At 44.4% G+C, this 15,217-nt stretch overlaps 1 protein-coding gene and 1 pseudogene across 1 annotated transcript in view; both read right to left on the bottom strand.

Annotated features, from left to right (window-relative positions):
• The window catches only part of LOC115105774 (unconventional myosin-XVIIIa-like), a 113,215-nt gene extending 106,015 nt beyond the window's left edge, over positions 1-7,200 (bottom strand). The window contains exons 1-2 of the mRNA XM_029628146.2: positions 7,068-7,200; positions 4,678-5,819 (exon numbers count right to left, since the gene is read on the bottom strand). Of these exons, the coding sequence (XP_029484006.2) occupies positions 4,678-5,733 (1,056 nt within the window). The 5' untranslated portion in view covers positions 5,734-5,819; positions 7,068-7,200. The remainder of the gene's footprint in view (positions 1-4,677; positions 5,820-7,067) is intronic.
• Positions 7,201-10,186: 2,986 nt separating this feature from the next.
• LOC115104712 (gap junction delta-2 protein-like) lies at positions 10,187-14,244 on the bottom strand (annotated as a pseudogene).
• Positions 14,245-15,217: the final 973 nt, after the last annotated feature.

Genomic DNA, 15,217 nt, shown 5'->3' with positions numbered 1-15,217 from the left:
CTCCTAATGCTAGACCTCATGTGGCTGGAGTGTGTCAGCAGTTCCTGCAAGAGGAAGGCATTGATGCTATGGACTGGCCCGCCCGTTCCCCAGACCTGAATCCAATTGAGCACATCTGGGACATCATGTCTCGCTCCATCCACCAACGCCACGTTGCACCACAGACTGTCCAGGAGTTGGCGGATGCTTTAGTCCAGGTCTGGGAGGAGATCCCTCAGGAGACCATCCGCCACCTCATCAGGAGCATGCCCAGGCACGTGGTCATACAGGCACGTGGAGGCCACACACACTACTGAGCCTCATTTTGACTTTTTTTAAGGACATTACATCAAAGTTGGATCAGCCTGTAGTGTGGATTTCCACTTTAATTTTGAGTGTGACTCCAAATCCAGACCTCCATGGGTTGATAAATTTAATTTCCATTGATAATTTGTGTGATTTTGTTGTCAGCACACTCAACTATATAAAGAAAAAAGTATTTAATAAGAATATTTCATTCATTCAGATCTAGGATGTGTTATTTTAGGGTTCCCTTTATTTTTTTGAGCAGTGTATATTTCTTTTTAAATGGCTTATTGACTACTTTTGAGGAATTGGGATGTCAAATGGATAGTGCCGTTTTCTGTGCAGTTCTATTTTAATTTAGACTTCAGATAGACTGTAGTACTGGGCAATGCAGGCGGAAATCCAACATTCCACACACCTTGCCAAAAAATAAGGAAATGGACTTTGATACTATAAATACTCTCAAATTATATATCTATTGCAACAGGTACTATTCAGTTGGTTGGCTTGTTTTTTATTTCACCTTTATTTAACCAGGTAGGCTAGTTGAGAACAGGTTCTCATTTGCAACTGCGACCTGGCCAAGATAAAGCATAGCAGAGTGAACAGACAACACAGAGTTACACATGGAGTAAACAATTAACAAGTCAATAACACAGTAGAGAAAAAAAAGGGGAGTCTATATACAATGTGTGCAAAAGGCATGAGGTAGGCGAATAATTACAATATTGCAGATTAACACTGGAGTGATAAATGATCAGATGATCATGTACAGGTAGATATGTGTGCAAAAGAGCAGAAAAGTAAATAAATAAAAACTGTGGGGATGAGGTAGGTGAAAATGGGTGGGCTATTTACCAATAGATTATGTACAGCTGCAGCGATCGGTTAGCTGCTCAGATAGCTGATGTTTGAAGTTGGTGAGGGAGATAAAACTCTCCAACTTCAGCGATTTTTGCAATTCGTTCCAGTCACAGGCAGCAGAGTACTGGAACGAAAGGCGGCCAAATGAGGTGTTGGCTTTAGGGATGATCAATGAGATACACCTGCTGGAGCGCGTGCTACGGATGGGTGTTGCCATCGTGACCAGTGAGCTGAGATAAGGCGGAGCTTTGCCTAGCATGGCCTTGTAGATGACCTGGAGCCAGTGGGTCTGGCGACGAATATGTAGCGAGGGCCAGCCGACAAGAGCATACAAGTCGCAGTGGTGGGTAGTATAAGGTGCTTTAGTGACAAAACGGATGGCACTGTGATAAACTGCATCCAGTTTGCTGAGAAGAGTGTTGGAAGCAATTTTGTAGATGACATCGGCGAAGTCGAGGATCGGTAGGATAGTCAGTTTTACTAGGGTAAGCTTGGCAGCGTGAGTGAAGGAGGCTTTGTTGCGGAATAGAAAGCAGACTCTTGATTTGATTTTCGATTGGAGATGTTTGATATGGATCTGGAAGGAGAGTTTGCAGTCTAGCCAGACACCTAGGTACTTATAGGTGTCCACATATTCAAGGTCGGAACCATCCAGTGTGGTGATGCTAGTCGGGCAAGCGGGTGCAGGCAGCGATCGGTTGAAAAGCATGCATTTGGTTTTACTAGCGTTTAAGAGCAGTTGGAGGCCACGGAAGGAGTGTTGTATGGCATTGAAGCTCGATTGGAGGTTAGATAGCACAGTGTCCAATGACGGGCCGAAAGTGTATAGAATGGTGTCGTCTGCGTAGAGGTGGATCAGGGTACATTATGAAGTAAATTAAATCACACAACTTGGTGGCTACAGATGATTAAAGTTCACCAGCTAGAACAGGAACCAGCGAGAAGATCCTCTCTTTAGAACTCAGATATCCATCTACCCAATCCATTCTAAACTCTGATAAACACAGTTCAATTCCCCCTCCAGATGCTTTAACCATCTGTAAAAAGTCACATTCCCATGACATCTCAAAACAAACCCAAAGCTGGCCAAAGAGGAACAGTGGAGGATGTCCACAATACAAATATTTTAAAAATGGATATGCCAGTAACGGTGCGTGGGTAAAATCACTGGGGAAGCCAAACCACAACCCCCCCAAGAAAATATATATAACCTGTTAATTCATATGCCTTGCAACTGTGATTTATATGCCAACAGGCTGGGACAATAAGACAGTAGCAGTAAATTCAACCAAACTTTGTTTTATCACAGAACGGGATAGGAACCTCTGTCCAGTGAAGACCACAAAGCATATTGCATGTACAGTAACATTAGCAAGTTTATGTTTCCAATATTGTTGGAAAACTAAATAACAATTGCTTTAGAACCACAGAGAGTTACTGCAAGTCGCAAAGGAAACATGTGCTGCCTCCACTATTCCAGCACCATTTCACAGTCATCAAATCACCTCTGCTAAAACACTGTCAACTAAAAGATACCAAAAACAATCTAGTCCAATCAATGTAAGCTAAATATATGGCTGTCCATTGTTCTGATTTGTGTGTGTGTGTGTGTGTTCGTGCAAGTAAAAAAACATGTTGACTCACCAATGCCATCCTCCTCTCTCTCATGTTGATGAAACGGTATATCACTCGGTCATACAGTACACGCTTTTATTTTTTTGTTATCCCAGAATTAAGTAAAACCACAAGTCCAATTCCCTATCTCCATCCATGGCCAATTTAGTTTGTTTTTTTTGGTGCGCCAGGACCATTCACAGTTCAGCTCAATGCTGATGGCAATTTTTTTAATGCTTTTTTTTTGTCATGGGAGGCCAGATCCTCACTGGCTTCTATTGCCTGCAATGCTACGAGCAGCAACAATTTCATACTGGTTTGGAGCAGACATCATCAGATAGATGGCCTACACATGGAGACAGAGGGGTGCTGTTTCACTCGCTCAGATGCTTTCTCCTATGAGATACATTCAGCCTCTTGAAAATTGAAGGAACAGTATGAAAACACAGAGATGAAAACTGATTCAATCTATGTTTTTTTTATTTTTAGGTCAAATATTTGGGGGGGGCTGGCTTCCCTTGGCATCCATGAATACATGCCACCGGGATATGCTCAACTGCAGCACATGGTGTAAAACATAAGACCAGTCCAGACCTGCTTGGTGTATTGAACCTGCCAATAATACCCCAGTCAGGGCTCTCTCTGGAGCCTAAGTCAGTAGGACATCTGTAACTATAGGCCATGGGCCTGCTGGGTGGTAGGTACTAAGCTTCATAACTGACATACCCACTAACCTGGCCCAGCAGGGGGTGTGTGCGATCTGGGTACACATATGTGTAGAACCTCAGAATCACCCTAGCAGCAGTGAACCAGGATACAGACTTATACTCAGTCTAGGGAGTGGCAAAGGCTTAGAGACCCTCCTCCTATTCATCTTGTCTGGAGACTTGAGTGATGACCAGCTTTCACCCTTCACTCAAACTCCTGCTGAAGCCCTGCCACCGCTGCGTTTGTTTATGGAACAAAGCAGCAAAGAATCTGCAAGGTCCTTACTTGAGTTTGTGATGTCCCCAAATCTCTACAGGACAAATGGGCATGCAATAGCCACTGCTTTATTTTAGAATTATCTTTGAGAATAGGCCCTAATAAGGAGAAATGAAAAGAGAATATTGATATTCTGCTGCAGAAGTGACAGACGAGTCCTGCCAGAGAGATGACAGTAGAAAGACCTGCTACACAGGAACATGAGTGTGCGTGGGGTTGAAATGTTAGAAGTGGGAGGTTCAGAACAGAGCTTGTGTCCACACTTCCAATCGACAAACTAACACACTGTAAAATAGACATATAGTAATGACCAAAAGTCCATAAAATCATGATGAAAACCATAACAATATGCTTATTTTTTAACTACTGCAGTGCAACTTGGAACCAAAAACTTATGTCATGAGATATTACAGAAAACTGGCCCTTGACTTGTCATTTCAAGAGCATATGGCCATGGGGCCGTTGTAGTCATTGTGCTATTGTCCTACAAAACTCCTCTCCAACTCTCCTTTGTTTGGTGTCAGGGGGGGGACTGTACAGTGCACACAGAACAGGGTCATCAAGCCTCTCCTCACACCCGGCATTCACCCTCTCTGTGACATGACTGTGGAACCATGTAGATGTGTGGTTACATAAGAGGCAAGCATCCGATAAAAGTATGTAACATGTGCAGTAGTCAATCTGTAAGATAATTAAAAACCCACAAACATTCGGAAGGAACCATCCTTTCCCAACAGAACCTTCACAAATTCTCTCGATGACATCATCGTCATCAGCAAAGACACCACTGATATGTGGAATCTATTACTGGCAATATCTCAGCAACATGAATCGCACAGAGAAACAGCAGCTCAGTCAGGCTGGTTCTTCAAACGGACTGCTATAACATTGTTGATCTTGTTGAACAATCATGCTAAATTAGGTACTTACATCGTAGGCCTCTCTGCTGTTCCTCAGCCAGCAGCGGCTCAGCTCACTCAGCTCCACAATGGGCTGCACCTTCAGCCTCACAGAGTCCCCAGACTGACGGATCTTCTCCACGATCTCGTCCCGGCTCTTACTCTCCACGTTGTGCCCGTTGATCTCAACCAACCTGTCTCCAGGCACCAGCCCCAGCGCCAGGTCCTTGGTCCCGGCTCCAGGCTCAGCGAAGTGAACCACGCGGCGGTAGGCCCCACCATCAGGCTGCTGGTCCAACATGGTTGTGCGGCGCAAGGAGAAGCCAAAGTCTCCTGTGTTGCGGCGCTGTAGCTCCAGTTCCCTGGGCTCGGGCATGGGCAGCGCCAAGACTCCAGGCAGCTGCAGGTCTGCCGGGAAGGTCTTCTCCACCACCTCTGGGATATGAACCCTCTTCCCAGCCCTGCCGTGGCCCTGGAGATGCAGATGGGAGTCATGTCTGTGGTGGTCAAACACCTTGTTCTCTATCTGGGGAGATGGTTGTGTTGAGCTTGGTGTGGAGGCCTCAGAGACACTCTCCTCTTTGTTTTTCTGGGAGGAAAAGCGCTTCATGACCTGGCCCACCTGGGAGTTCTGCTTTGCCAAGCTGCCGAACTTTGCCGCTCGCTCCTTAACAGAGGTGCGACAGGGATCCTGTCCCCACTCCCCCTTGATGTCATCACTGGAGCTGGCGGCACTCATCTGGCCCAAGTCCAGGACCATGCTGCCACGGTTGCTGAAGCGATCAGCATCTAGATCAGTAAGGCTGAGCTCTGTGTTGCTGGCTACCTTAATAGGGATGGGGCTGGAGATCTCCAGTTTGCCTTTGTTGTCCCGCTTAGAGACTCCTCGGTGGAGGTTGAAGAAGCCCCGCCGCTGGCTCATTTCCGCCAGACTATTCAGCTCTGCCTGGGACATCCTCTCCTTTTTGTCCTTTTTGTCCTTCTTCCTCTCATCCTTGTCTTTCTTGATCAGATGAAACATATTTAGCTCCAAATAGCAACCCCCCTCAAGGTTGGTTTGTGTAGGTTTAAACCAGGGGGGTTCCATACACAAGTGAGGTTTCAGTTCAGGCTTTCAACCCTGGTCATGGAAGCATCTGGGTGACAGTTAGGAATGTCATCAACAGAGGGGCCCTGAGGAGAGAGGAGACTATAAAGTAAGTCTTAGGCAATAATCCAACAATCATCCAATACAATGGCAATGAGATATCATTACAGATCATGTGTCATGCCCATGGCTAAAGACAAAGCCTCATGACATGCAAGAAACCTGTGAAATATAATGTGTCATGCATGTTTATCCAGAACATAAGGGTATGAGTCAGCTTTACAAAGCAATGCATTTCAATGTGTCAATTAACTTAAAATCACCAAGGGCTAGGTAGGAGAACCCCGACACTGTGGTTGTAGTGAGGGTATCACATGTGTTAGAGGCTGCCTTTCATTAAATAACAATGTTGCTTCTTCTCTCTGTGAAACTTCTCAAAACCACTGCACTGACACGTGATTTTAAGAGGACACTTTTCTAAAGCAGATTATTATGTGGTTTCCTAAAGAAGTTGGTATGCTGATGTCTTGTGTAACATTTCATTGATGTGACAAATACTATTATTTGCAGGTTGTCAGTGGGAAGGATATGGCACTTAATAATGCGAAGAGTGTGTGTCCCTGTGGACCCTTCATTAAAAACGAATGTGCTCGAAGAAAAGAGACCAGTAGGAGTTCTGTGTTTCTGAAGTAGACCCCCTTTACACCAGTACAGTCCTGAGGGGCCAAATAATATGGCTAGCTGTCACAGCGAAACAATTTATAAATCTGTGTATGAATCATCTTCCAATCAGGTTGCGGATTCAAGAGCCATTCCCTTCCTGACCACCTCACTCCAGCCTCACTGTTACACAGCAACTAAGCTACTGATCCTCCCCGTGCGTTTCGTGCCGCATGGCATTGCATTGAGAAGCACATGCATGCAAACACTGAGTAGACGATCTAAAAACTAAAGGATATAAACTAAATACAAACCGGCAATATCACAGTAGCCTATAATGTCTGCAATACGATAGCGTATGCGAGCCACTTACCCCATAACTATCCACAGTGAGAAATAATGACATTAACGTAAATCAATGTAACCAGTTTGGTTACACCTGAAACATATACCTAACATAATTGATACATTGTCGCTGTTTACTCGTGTATCCACTACTGTGGATAGGTTACAGTCGCGGCTAGTAACAGTTTGGTCATAATGCGCTCACATTAAGCTACTTTGCATTCATTATCACACCGGTGGCTTCAGATGACAAACAGTTTTATCGAGAGAGGAAAGATGTACAGACCCGGGTCTATTGTATTTTATCAGGGGACTTGTAGGTTACTCACCACTCAGTGATATGCAGGTTTAGAGTTGGTGAACTGTCCGATGAAGGGTTGAGCGTGATTGTCAGTAGCTTTTCACCAGTTTACTGTACAGTGTCAATGCAGGGCAGTCGAGAAGTCCAGTCTTTTAAAGGAATAGTTACCGTCAGCCTGTTCGCAGTGACCCCTCCTGGCTGATTTGAGGACATATAGGGACCCAGCCTCAGCCCAGCGAAAAAAATATGGGAGGGATCATAGACTGATTGGGAAACGGTGTGGAAGTAGTCTGTTGACTAACCTGTGCCTTTAGCGTACTTTAGAACAGGCCTCTCCAACCCTGTTCCTGGAGAGCTACCCTCATGTAGGTTTTTGCTCCAAACCCAGTTGTAATTAACCAGGAGTGAAAACCTACAGTATTGTATCTCTCCAGGAATAGGGTTAGAGAGCCCGGCATCGAATGATTGTGTGCAAAAAAAATATATTATCTTAGTAGGTTATAGGTCACTACTGTAGGCTACTGATACAGGCTATTGTCTGTAATTTCATAAACATAATCATGTCAAAAGTAGCCTAGTCTATAGGCCTGGCCTAGGCTATTGTAGCCATACTTCCTAACTTTGTCCATTTGTTTTCCAATTGAACAGGCTCATTTTTGAGAGACAATATTATGTAGGATCATTAACAACTAAACAAAAGTTTGGAAAGTTAAACTCAGCAAAAAAAGAACATCCTCTCACTGTTATTTTCAGCAAACTTAACATGTGTAAATATTTGTATGAACATATGATTCAACAACTAAAGACATAAACTGAACACGTTCCACAGACATGTGACTAACAGAAATTGAATAATGTGCCCCTGAACAAAGGGGGGGTTCCAAAAGTAACAGTCAGTATTTGGTGTGGCCACCAGCTGCATTAAGTACTGCAGTGCATCTCCTCCTCATGGACTGCACCAGATTTGCCAGTTCTTGCTGTGAGATGTTACCCCCCTCTTCCACCAAGGCACCTGCAAGTTCCCAGACATTTCTGGGGGGAATGGCCCTAGCCCTCACCCTCCGATCCAACAGGTCCCAGAAGTGCTCAATGGGATTGAGATCCGGGCTCTTCGCTGGCCATGGCAGAACACTGACATTCCTGTCTTGCAGGAAATCACGCACAGAACGAGCAGTATGGCTGGTGGCATTGTCATGCTGAAGGGTCATGTCAGGATGAGCCTGCAGGAAGGGTACCATATGAGGGAGGAGGATGTCTTCCCTGTAAAGCACAACATTGAGATCACCTGCAATGACAACAAGCTCAGTCCGATGATGCTTTGACCCACGCCCCAGACCATGACGGACCCTCCACCTCCAAATCGATCCCGCTCCAGAGTACAGGCCTCGGTGTAACGCTCAGTCCTTCGATGATAAACACAAATCCGACCATCACCCCTGGTGAGACAAAACCACGACTCGTCAGTGAAGAGCACTTTTTGCCAGTCCTGTCTGGTCCAGCGACGGTGGGTTTGTGCCCATAGGCGACGTTGTTGCCGGTGATGTCTGGTGAGGACCTGACTTACAACAGGCCCTCAGTCCAGCACCTCTCAGCCTATTGCAGACAGTCTGAGCACTGATGGAGGGATTGTGCGTTCCTGGTGTAACTCAGGCAGTTGTTGTTGCAGTCCTGTACCTGTCCCGAAGGTGTGATGTTCGGATGTACCGATCATGTGCAGGTGTTGTTACACGTGGTCTGCCACTGCGAGGACGATCAGCTGTCCATCCTGTCTCCCTGTTGCGCTGTCTTAGGTATCTCACAGTACGGACATTGCAATTTATTGCCCTTCATGCAGATGAGCAGGGACCCTGGGCATCTTTCTTTTGGTGTTTTTCAGAGTCAGTAGAAAGGCCTCTTTAGTGTCTTAAGCTTTCATAACCGTGACCTTAATTGCCTAACATCTGTAAACTGTTAGTGTCTTAATGACGTTCTAGATGCAATTTCGAAATTTGGCTGTGCACCAGGAGTTTTTCTCTTGTTATATCAGTCACTGAAAGTCACTCAATTAATGTTTATTAATTGTTAATGGTTCATTGAACAAGCATGGGAAACAGTGTTTAAACACTTTACAATAAAGATCTGTGAAGTTATTTGGAATTTTACTAATTTTCTTTGAACGACAAGGTCCTGAAAAAGGGAAATTTCTTGTTTTGCTGAGTTTATATCTTACATGACCATTTAGGAAAACAAATCAAGTGTGTGTTTTTTTTTAAAATACAATCCTCATCTGGACTAAAGTTGAATGGCATGTGGTTCGTCATATACAAAGGACCATGATAAAGGCATTTCAGAAAAGCATAGTCCCTAACTGTTCATCATTTAAAGGGATAGTTAACACAAATTACAAAATAACACTTCAGTTTCCTTAGCCTCTAAGCCAGGGGTGTAAAACTCATTCCACAGAGGACTGAGTGTCTGTGTGTTTGTGTTTTTTTCTTTCAATTAAGACCTAGACAACCAGGTGAGGGGAGTTCCTTACTCATTGGTGACCTTAATTCAACAATCCAATACAAGGGTGGAGCAAAAACATGCAGACATTCGACCCTCGGTGGAATGAGTTTGACACGAGCTGTAAGCAGTCTTTGAACAAGGTATGACAGCAATCCATGCTTCGGGTTCATTTCCTTGGCACCAAATGCATCTGTGGAACAAATCTCATTCGAGTCATGGGACCAATATTTGTCAAGCATCATGTTAAAATCATCTATAAGTGACTTTGTTGAGCTTTACAATCAATTTCAGATACTTTTGGATGATTTGGACATGATGCACGGAAAATGCTAATATCGGTCCCATGACTTGAATGTGATTTGTGTTACAAATGTTAGAACGTTAGCATTTAGAAGCCATGCAAGGGGGAAAAAACAAAGCATGGATTGCTGAAATACCTTGTCCAGTATCTGTTTACAGTGTAAAGAAACCAATGTGATAATTTATAATTTGGGTGAACTATCCCTTTAACAGCTGTCCTACTTTACTTGGTTAGAGTTCAGATGTAGGTGTAGCATATCTCCTTTATTCTTTGCCTGTTTCGATGATATGTTTCTTTTCATAGGCTACATGGAACAAAACACAATAGTATCCACTGTTAATTCTGGAATCATTTTATTCAGTGATCTACAAAAATGTATGACATTGTTTTCCTGGAGATCCAATTTACCAAACCAAGGCATCTAAAGTTAGTGCTTGGTTCTGAAATGGGCTCACTGCTCAACAGTGCATTCTTGATACATTCTTTGCTACGAAGTTCACAACTAGTTCACTACAGATGCTCTCCTTCCCTAATAGAATTTTGGGTAATTTTGTTTTTCTTATTGTTTTTCAAGTGAACACAGTCCGAGTGAGCACATTCTCATCAAAAAACAGTACTCAGTTGCTCAAAAGATACCTCGTTAAAGTTACTCAAGTCATCTTCTAATCAAGAGGAAAAGGGCAATTTTCTCTAAGAATCACTAGATTCTAACATGAGGTAAAGCTGGTATGGTACTGAGAAAATCATTTTATGACAAAATGCCCCCCAAAAACTTTAATAATAATAGCTTGATAAATGGTCAAAATAATTTGTTTATTGTACAGTGCATTCGGGAAAGTATTCAGACCCCTTGACTTCTTCCACATTTTGTTTCGTCACAGCCTTATTCTCAAATGGATTAAATTAAATGTTTTCCTCATCAATCTACACACAATACAGAAATACATTATTTATAGAAGTATTCAGACCCTTTCCTGTGAGACTCGAAAATGAGCTCAGGTGCATCCTGTTTCCATTGATCATCCTTGAAATGTTTCTACAACTTGATTGGAGTCCACCTGTGTTAAATTCAATTGATTGGGCATGATTTGGAAAGGCACACACCTGTCTATATAAGGTCCCACAGTTGACAGTGCATGTCAGAGCAAAAACCAAGCCATGAGGTCGAAGGAATTGTCCCTAGAACTCCGAGATATGACGTTTGGAACCACCAAGACTATTTTTAGGCTGCCCGGCCAAAATTAGCAATCGGGGGAGAAGGGTCTTGGTCAGGGGGGTGACCAAGAACCCGATGGTCACTTTGACAGAGCTCCAGAGTTCTTCTGTGGAAAGACAATCATCACTGCAGCACTCCACCAATCAGGCCTTTATTGTAGAGTGGCCAGAAGGAAGCCACTCCTCAGTAAAAGACACATGACAGCCCGCTTGGAGTTTGCCGAAAGGAACCTAAAGGACTCATGAGAAACAAGATAATCTGGTCTGATGAAATCAAGATTGAACTCTTTGGCCTGAAAGCTAAGCGTCACCATCTGGAGGAAACCTGGCACCATCCCTACGGTGAAGCATGGTGGTTGCTGCAACATGCTGTAGGCATGTTTTTCAGCGGCGGGGACTGGGAGACTAGTCAGGATCGAGGGAAAGAGCCTTGATGAAAACCTGCTACAGAGCACTCAGGACCTTGGACTGGGGCGAAGGTTCACCTTCCAATAGGACAACGCCCCTAAGCACACAGTCAAGACAATGCAGAAGTGGCTTCGGGACAAGTCTCTGAATGTGCTTGAGTGGCCCAGCCACTCAACCCAATCAAACATCTCTGGAGAGACCTGAAAATAGCTGTGCAGCGATACTCCCCATCCAACCTGACAGAGCTTGAGAGGATCTGCAGAGAAGAATGTGAGAAACTCCCAAATACAGGTTTACCAAGCTTGTAGCGTCATACCCAAGAAGACTTGAGGCTGTCATCGCTGCCAAAGCTGCTACAACAAAGTATTGAGTAAATGGTCTGAACACTTATGTAAATGTGATATTTCAGTTTGAGTTTTTTTGTACATTTGCAGGAATTTCTTAACCTGTTTTTGCTTTGTCATTATTGGGTATTGTGTGTAGATTGATGACGAAAATAGGTTAAGGATCATTTTAGGATAAGGCTGTAACGTAACAAAATGTGAGAAAAGTCGAGGGGTCTGAATACTTTCCGAATGCACTGAATATGTTGTAATAGTGGCAAGTGTTATTTCCTTTTGAAACCATATCATTGGTTATATTATAGATGTTATATGAATAGTTACCAAGGTGGTTGCATTTGTACCCCTGTACACTCCAGGCATAAGCAGCACATTTTCTTTTAGTTAGAGTAGTAGAATACACAAGGTGAAATTTAGAAATTTGGCTGTGCATCAGAAGATTTTCTCTTGTTCTATCAGTCACTGAAAGTCATTCAATTAGCCATGTCAGCTAACAATTTTTTGATTAGTAAGTTATTCTAGCCAGTTATCTAAACATGTAATAATCATGGCCAAATACTGACCGGGCATGCAGAGCAGGTGTCCAGGGACCGTGACCTCCAGGGGGAACCTCATTGATCCAGGGGGCCCTCTCATTCAGATATCATTAACATGTCAAGTATTGACAAAATGTGTAGAATTGCAGAAAGCTTGCTTTAAAACTGTAACATTTCCCTACTCCCTAAAGTAAAATGTGTAGAATTGCAGAAAGCTTGCTTTAAAACTGTAACATTTCCCTACTCCTTAAAGTAAAATGTGTAGAATTGCAGAAAGCTTGCTTTAAAACTGGAACATTTCCCTACTCCCTAAGGTAAAATGTGTAGAATTGCAGGAAATTAACTTTTAAACATACATTTTTCCCATGGCACGCAAAGGAGGAGAACCCATTGTATGCAAAAGCACACAGACTGTATGTGCTCACATTTCTGTTTGTACAGGGCCAGCCCTAGCCTTTTGGGGACCCTAAGCAGGATTTGGTTAGTGGGCCACCTCACTTCTCGGGCAAAACATTTTAATTAAATCTCGCTAAGGGCCCCCAAAAGGCTTGGGTCCGGCCCTGTACACAGAAATGTGAGCATGTAGTCTGTATGCTTTTGCATACTATAGGTTCACCTCTTTTGTGTGCTATGGGAATTTCTTAAGATTAACTGCAAAAGACTCAAATGACTGTTGCTTTTGTACTCTGTCTTACTGTAAACAAATGAAATCAATCGTCAGATGAACAAATGCAATCAGAGGAGGAAGCAAAGGAAGAATATTTAAAGGAAAGGACAGATTGATAGTTCACAGCCAGGACTTCTTGCCTCTGCCTGTTTTGGACATGTTGACCAGTTTGGCCTTAGTGCGTTCTTTCTCATCTGGGCTCCTCTTGGAGGTGCACTCTACTGTGGAGTCCGTCTCAAAGGAGATGGCAGGGGTGTGGGTTGACAAGATGCCACTGCTCTTCTCCTGGGACATCGGAGGGGGGGGTCTGCAGGACCACCCTGCCTCGTAGGGAGTGTTTGAGCTGCAGCAGCAGAGGGTTGTGGTTGTGATACAGGTCCACGCGTTCCACAGGGTCCCTCTCTGGCTCACAACATGTGGAGCAGGCCGAGCACAACACATGGAAAATATAGACCCAGCCCAGGTAGTGCAGCTCCACAATGTTCAGGATGAAGCATCCCAGGCTGATGCTGAACATGAAGTTGAGGAAGATGGTCTTCTCCGTGGCACGAGACACGAAGCAGTCAGTCCGGTTGGGACAGGGGTAGGTCTCACAGCGGAACAGGTGAGGCACTTCAAAGCCAAACAAGTAGTACTGGCCCACCAGGAAGGCTATCTCCATGATGGAGCGCAGCACCACGTGGATGATGTAGGTCAGTAGTACCTGGCTGGACAGCTCGGTGGGGTCCTCCCCCACCTCCCTCAAGTCCTCCTCCAGCAGGCTTTGCTCCACACACTCCCCTTCCCGGGCGCCCCACTCCTCCTCATAGTGGGGGTTGAAGGAGGGGCTGCTGGCCCCCACGGCTTCCCCACCCTCCACCCCTACATGTTTGAGCCTTTCACATGCAGGAGGGTGCTTGGCGACCACCTGGATCTTCTCAATCTCTAACTTATCATCCTTGGCGATCTTGTGCAACAAGTAGACAATGTAGAAGATGGACGGTGTGGAGACGAGTACGATCTGGAAGACCCAGAAGCGCAGATGTGAGACAGGGGCGAAGGTGTCATAGCAGACGTTGTTGCAACCAGGCTGCAGGGTGTTGCAGGTGAACTTAGACTGCTCATCGCTGTACACCGCGTCCCCTACCAGGGTCACCAGTAGGATGCGGAATATAAGCAGCATGGTCAGCCAGATCTTGCCGATCACAGTGGAGTGGTTCTGCACCTCTGTTAGGAAGCGGCCAAGAATAGACCAGTCTCCCATTTCTTAACCTGGGGGAACACAGATGAAGAATAAACAGCAGCAGGCCTATGCTGTGTTGAACCCACCACACTACAACAGCATTATGCCCCACAGACAACTCAATATTAATGCTACATCATGAATCTTTTGAAGGAGTGAGACATCGATGGAGGCTGCTCATCTGCAACACTGTCTTATTTCCTTGTACTTTATCAAGATCTTTTAATAAGTGAGCCATCAATACATGTTAGTCTCACTACTGAAAATGTAGTGTCTATTGCAGGATGGGCTCATGCTCAGTCAACAGAACCATGAAGCCATAAAACACATCAAACACATCAACATCCATAAGAGGAGCCTCAAAATATTGAGCCGAATTGTCTTTTCATGTCGGCTTTTTGTACTCCCTTTGATACAAATTAGTGTCTTTATGTGAACACAGAATTTATTTACAAATAAAAAGACAAACTGTTTACAAACTATGTTTGAACCTTTCTCTATGTGTTATGTCGATGTTTTTGTTTTTATATACAGCTGAAGTCGGAAGTTTACATACACCTTAGCCAAATACATTTAAACTCAGTTTCACAATTCCTGACATTTAATCCTAGTAAAAATTCCCTGTCTTAGGTCAGTTAGGATCACCACTTTACTTTAAAAATGTGAAATGTCAGAATAATAGTAGAGAGAATGATTTATTTCGGCTTTTATTTCTTTCCTCACATTCCCAGTGGGTCAGAGGTTGCCTTCGATACTGTGAACCATCAGATCCTCCTCTCCACCCTCTCCGAGTTGGGCATCTCCGGCGCGGCCCACGCTTGGATTGCGTCGTACCTGACAGGTCACTCCTACCAGGTGGCGTGGCGAGAATCTGTCTCCTCACCACGTGCTCTCACCACTGGTGTCCCCCAGGGCTCTGTTCTAGGCCCTCTCCTATTCTCGCTATACACCAAGTCACTTGGCCCTGTCATAACCTCACATGGTCTCTCCTATCATTG

This window comes from Oncorhynchus nerka, linkage group LG22 (assembly GCF_034236695.1).
Source record: "Oncorhynchus nerka isolate Pitt River linkage group LG22, Oner_Uvic_2.0, whole genome shotgun sequence".
Lineage (NCBI taxonomy): Eukaryota > Metazoa > Chordata > Actinopteri > Salmoniformes > Salmonidae > Oncorhynchus > Oncorhynchus nerka.
This window is presented reverse-complemented; position numbering and strand designations above follow the sequence as displayed.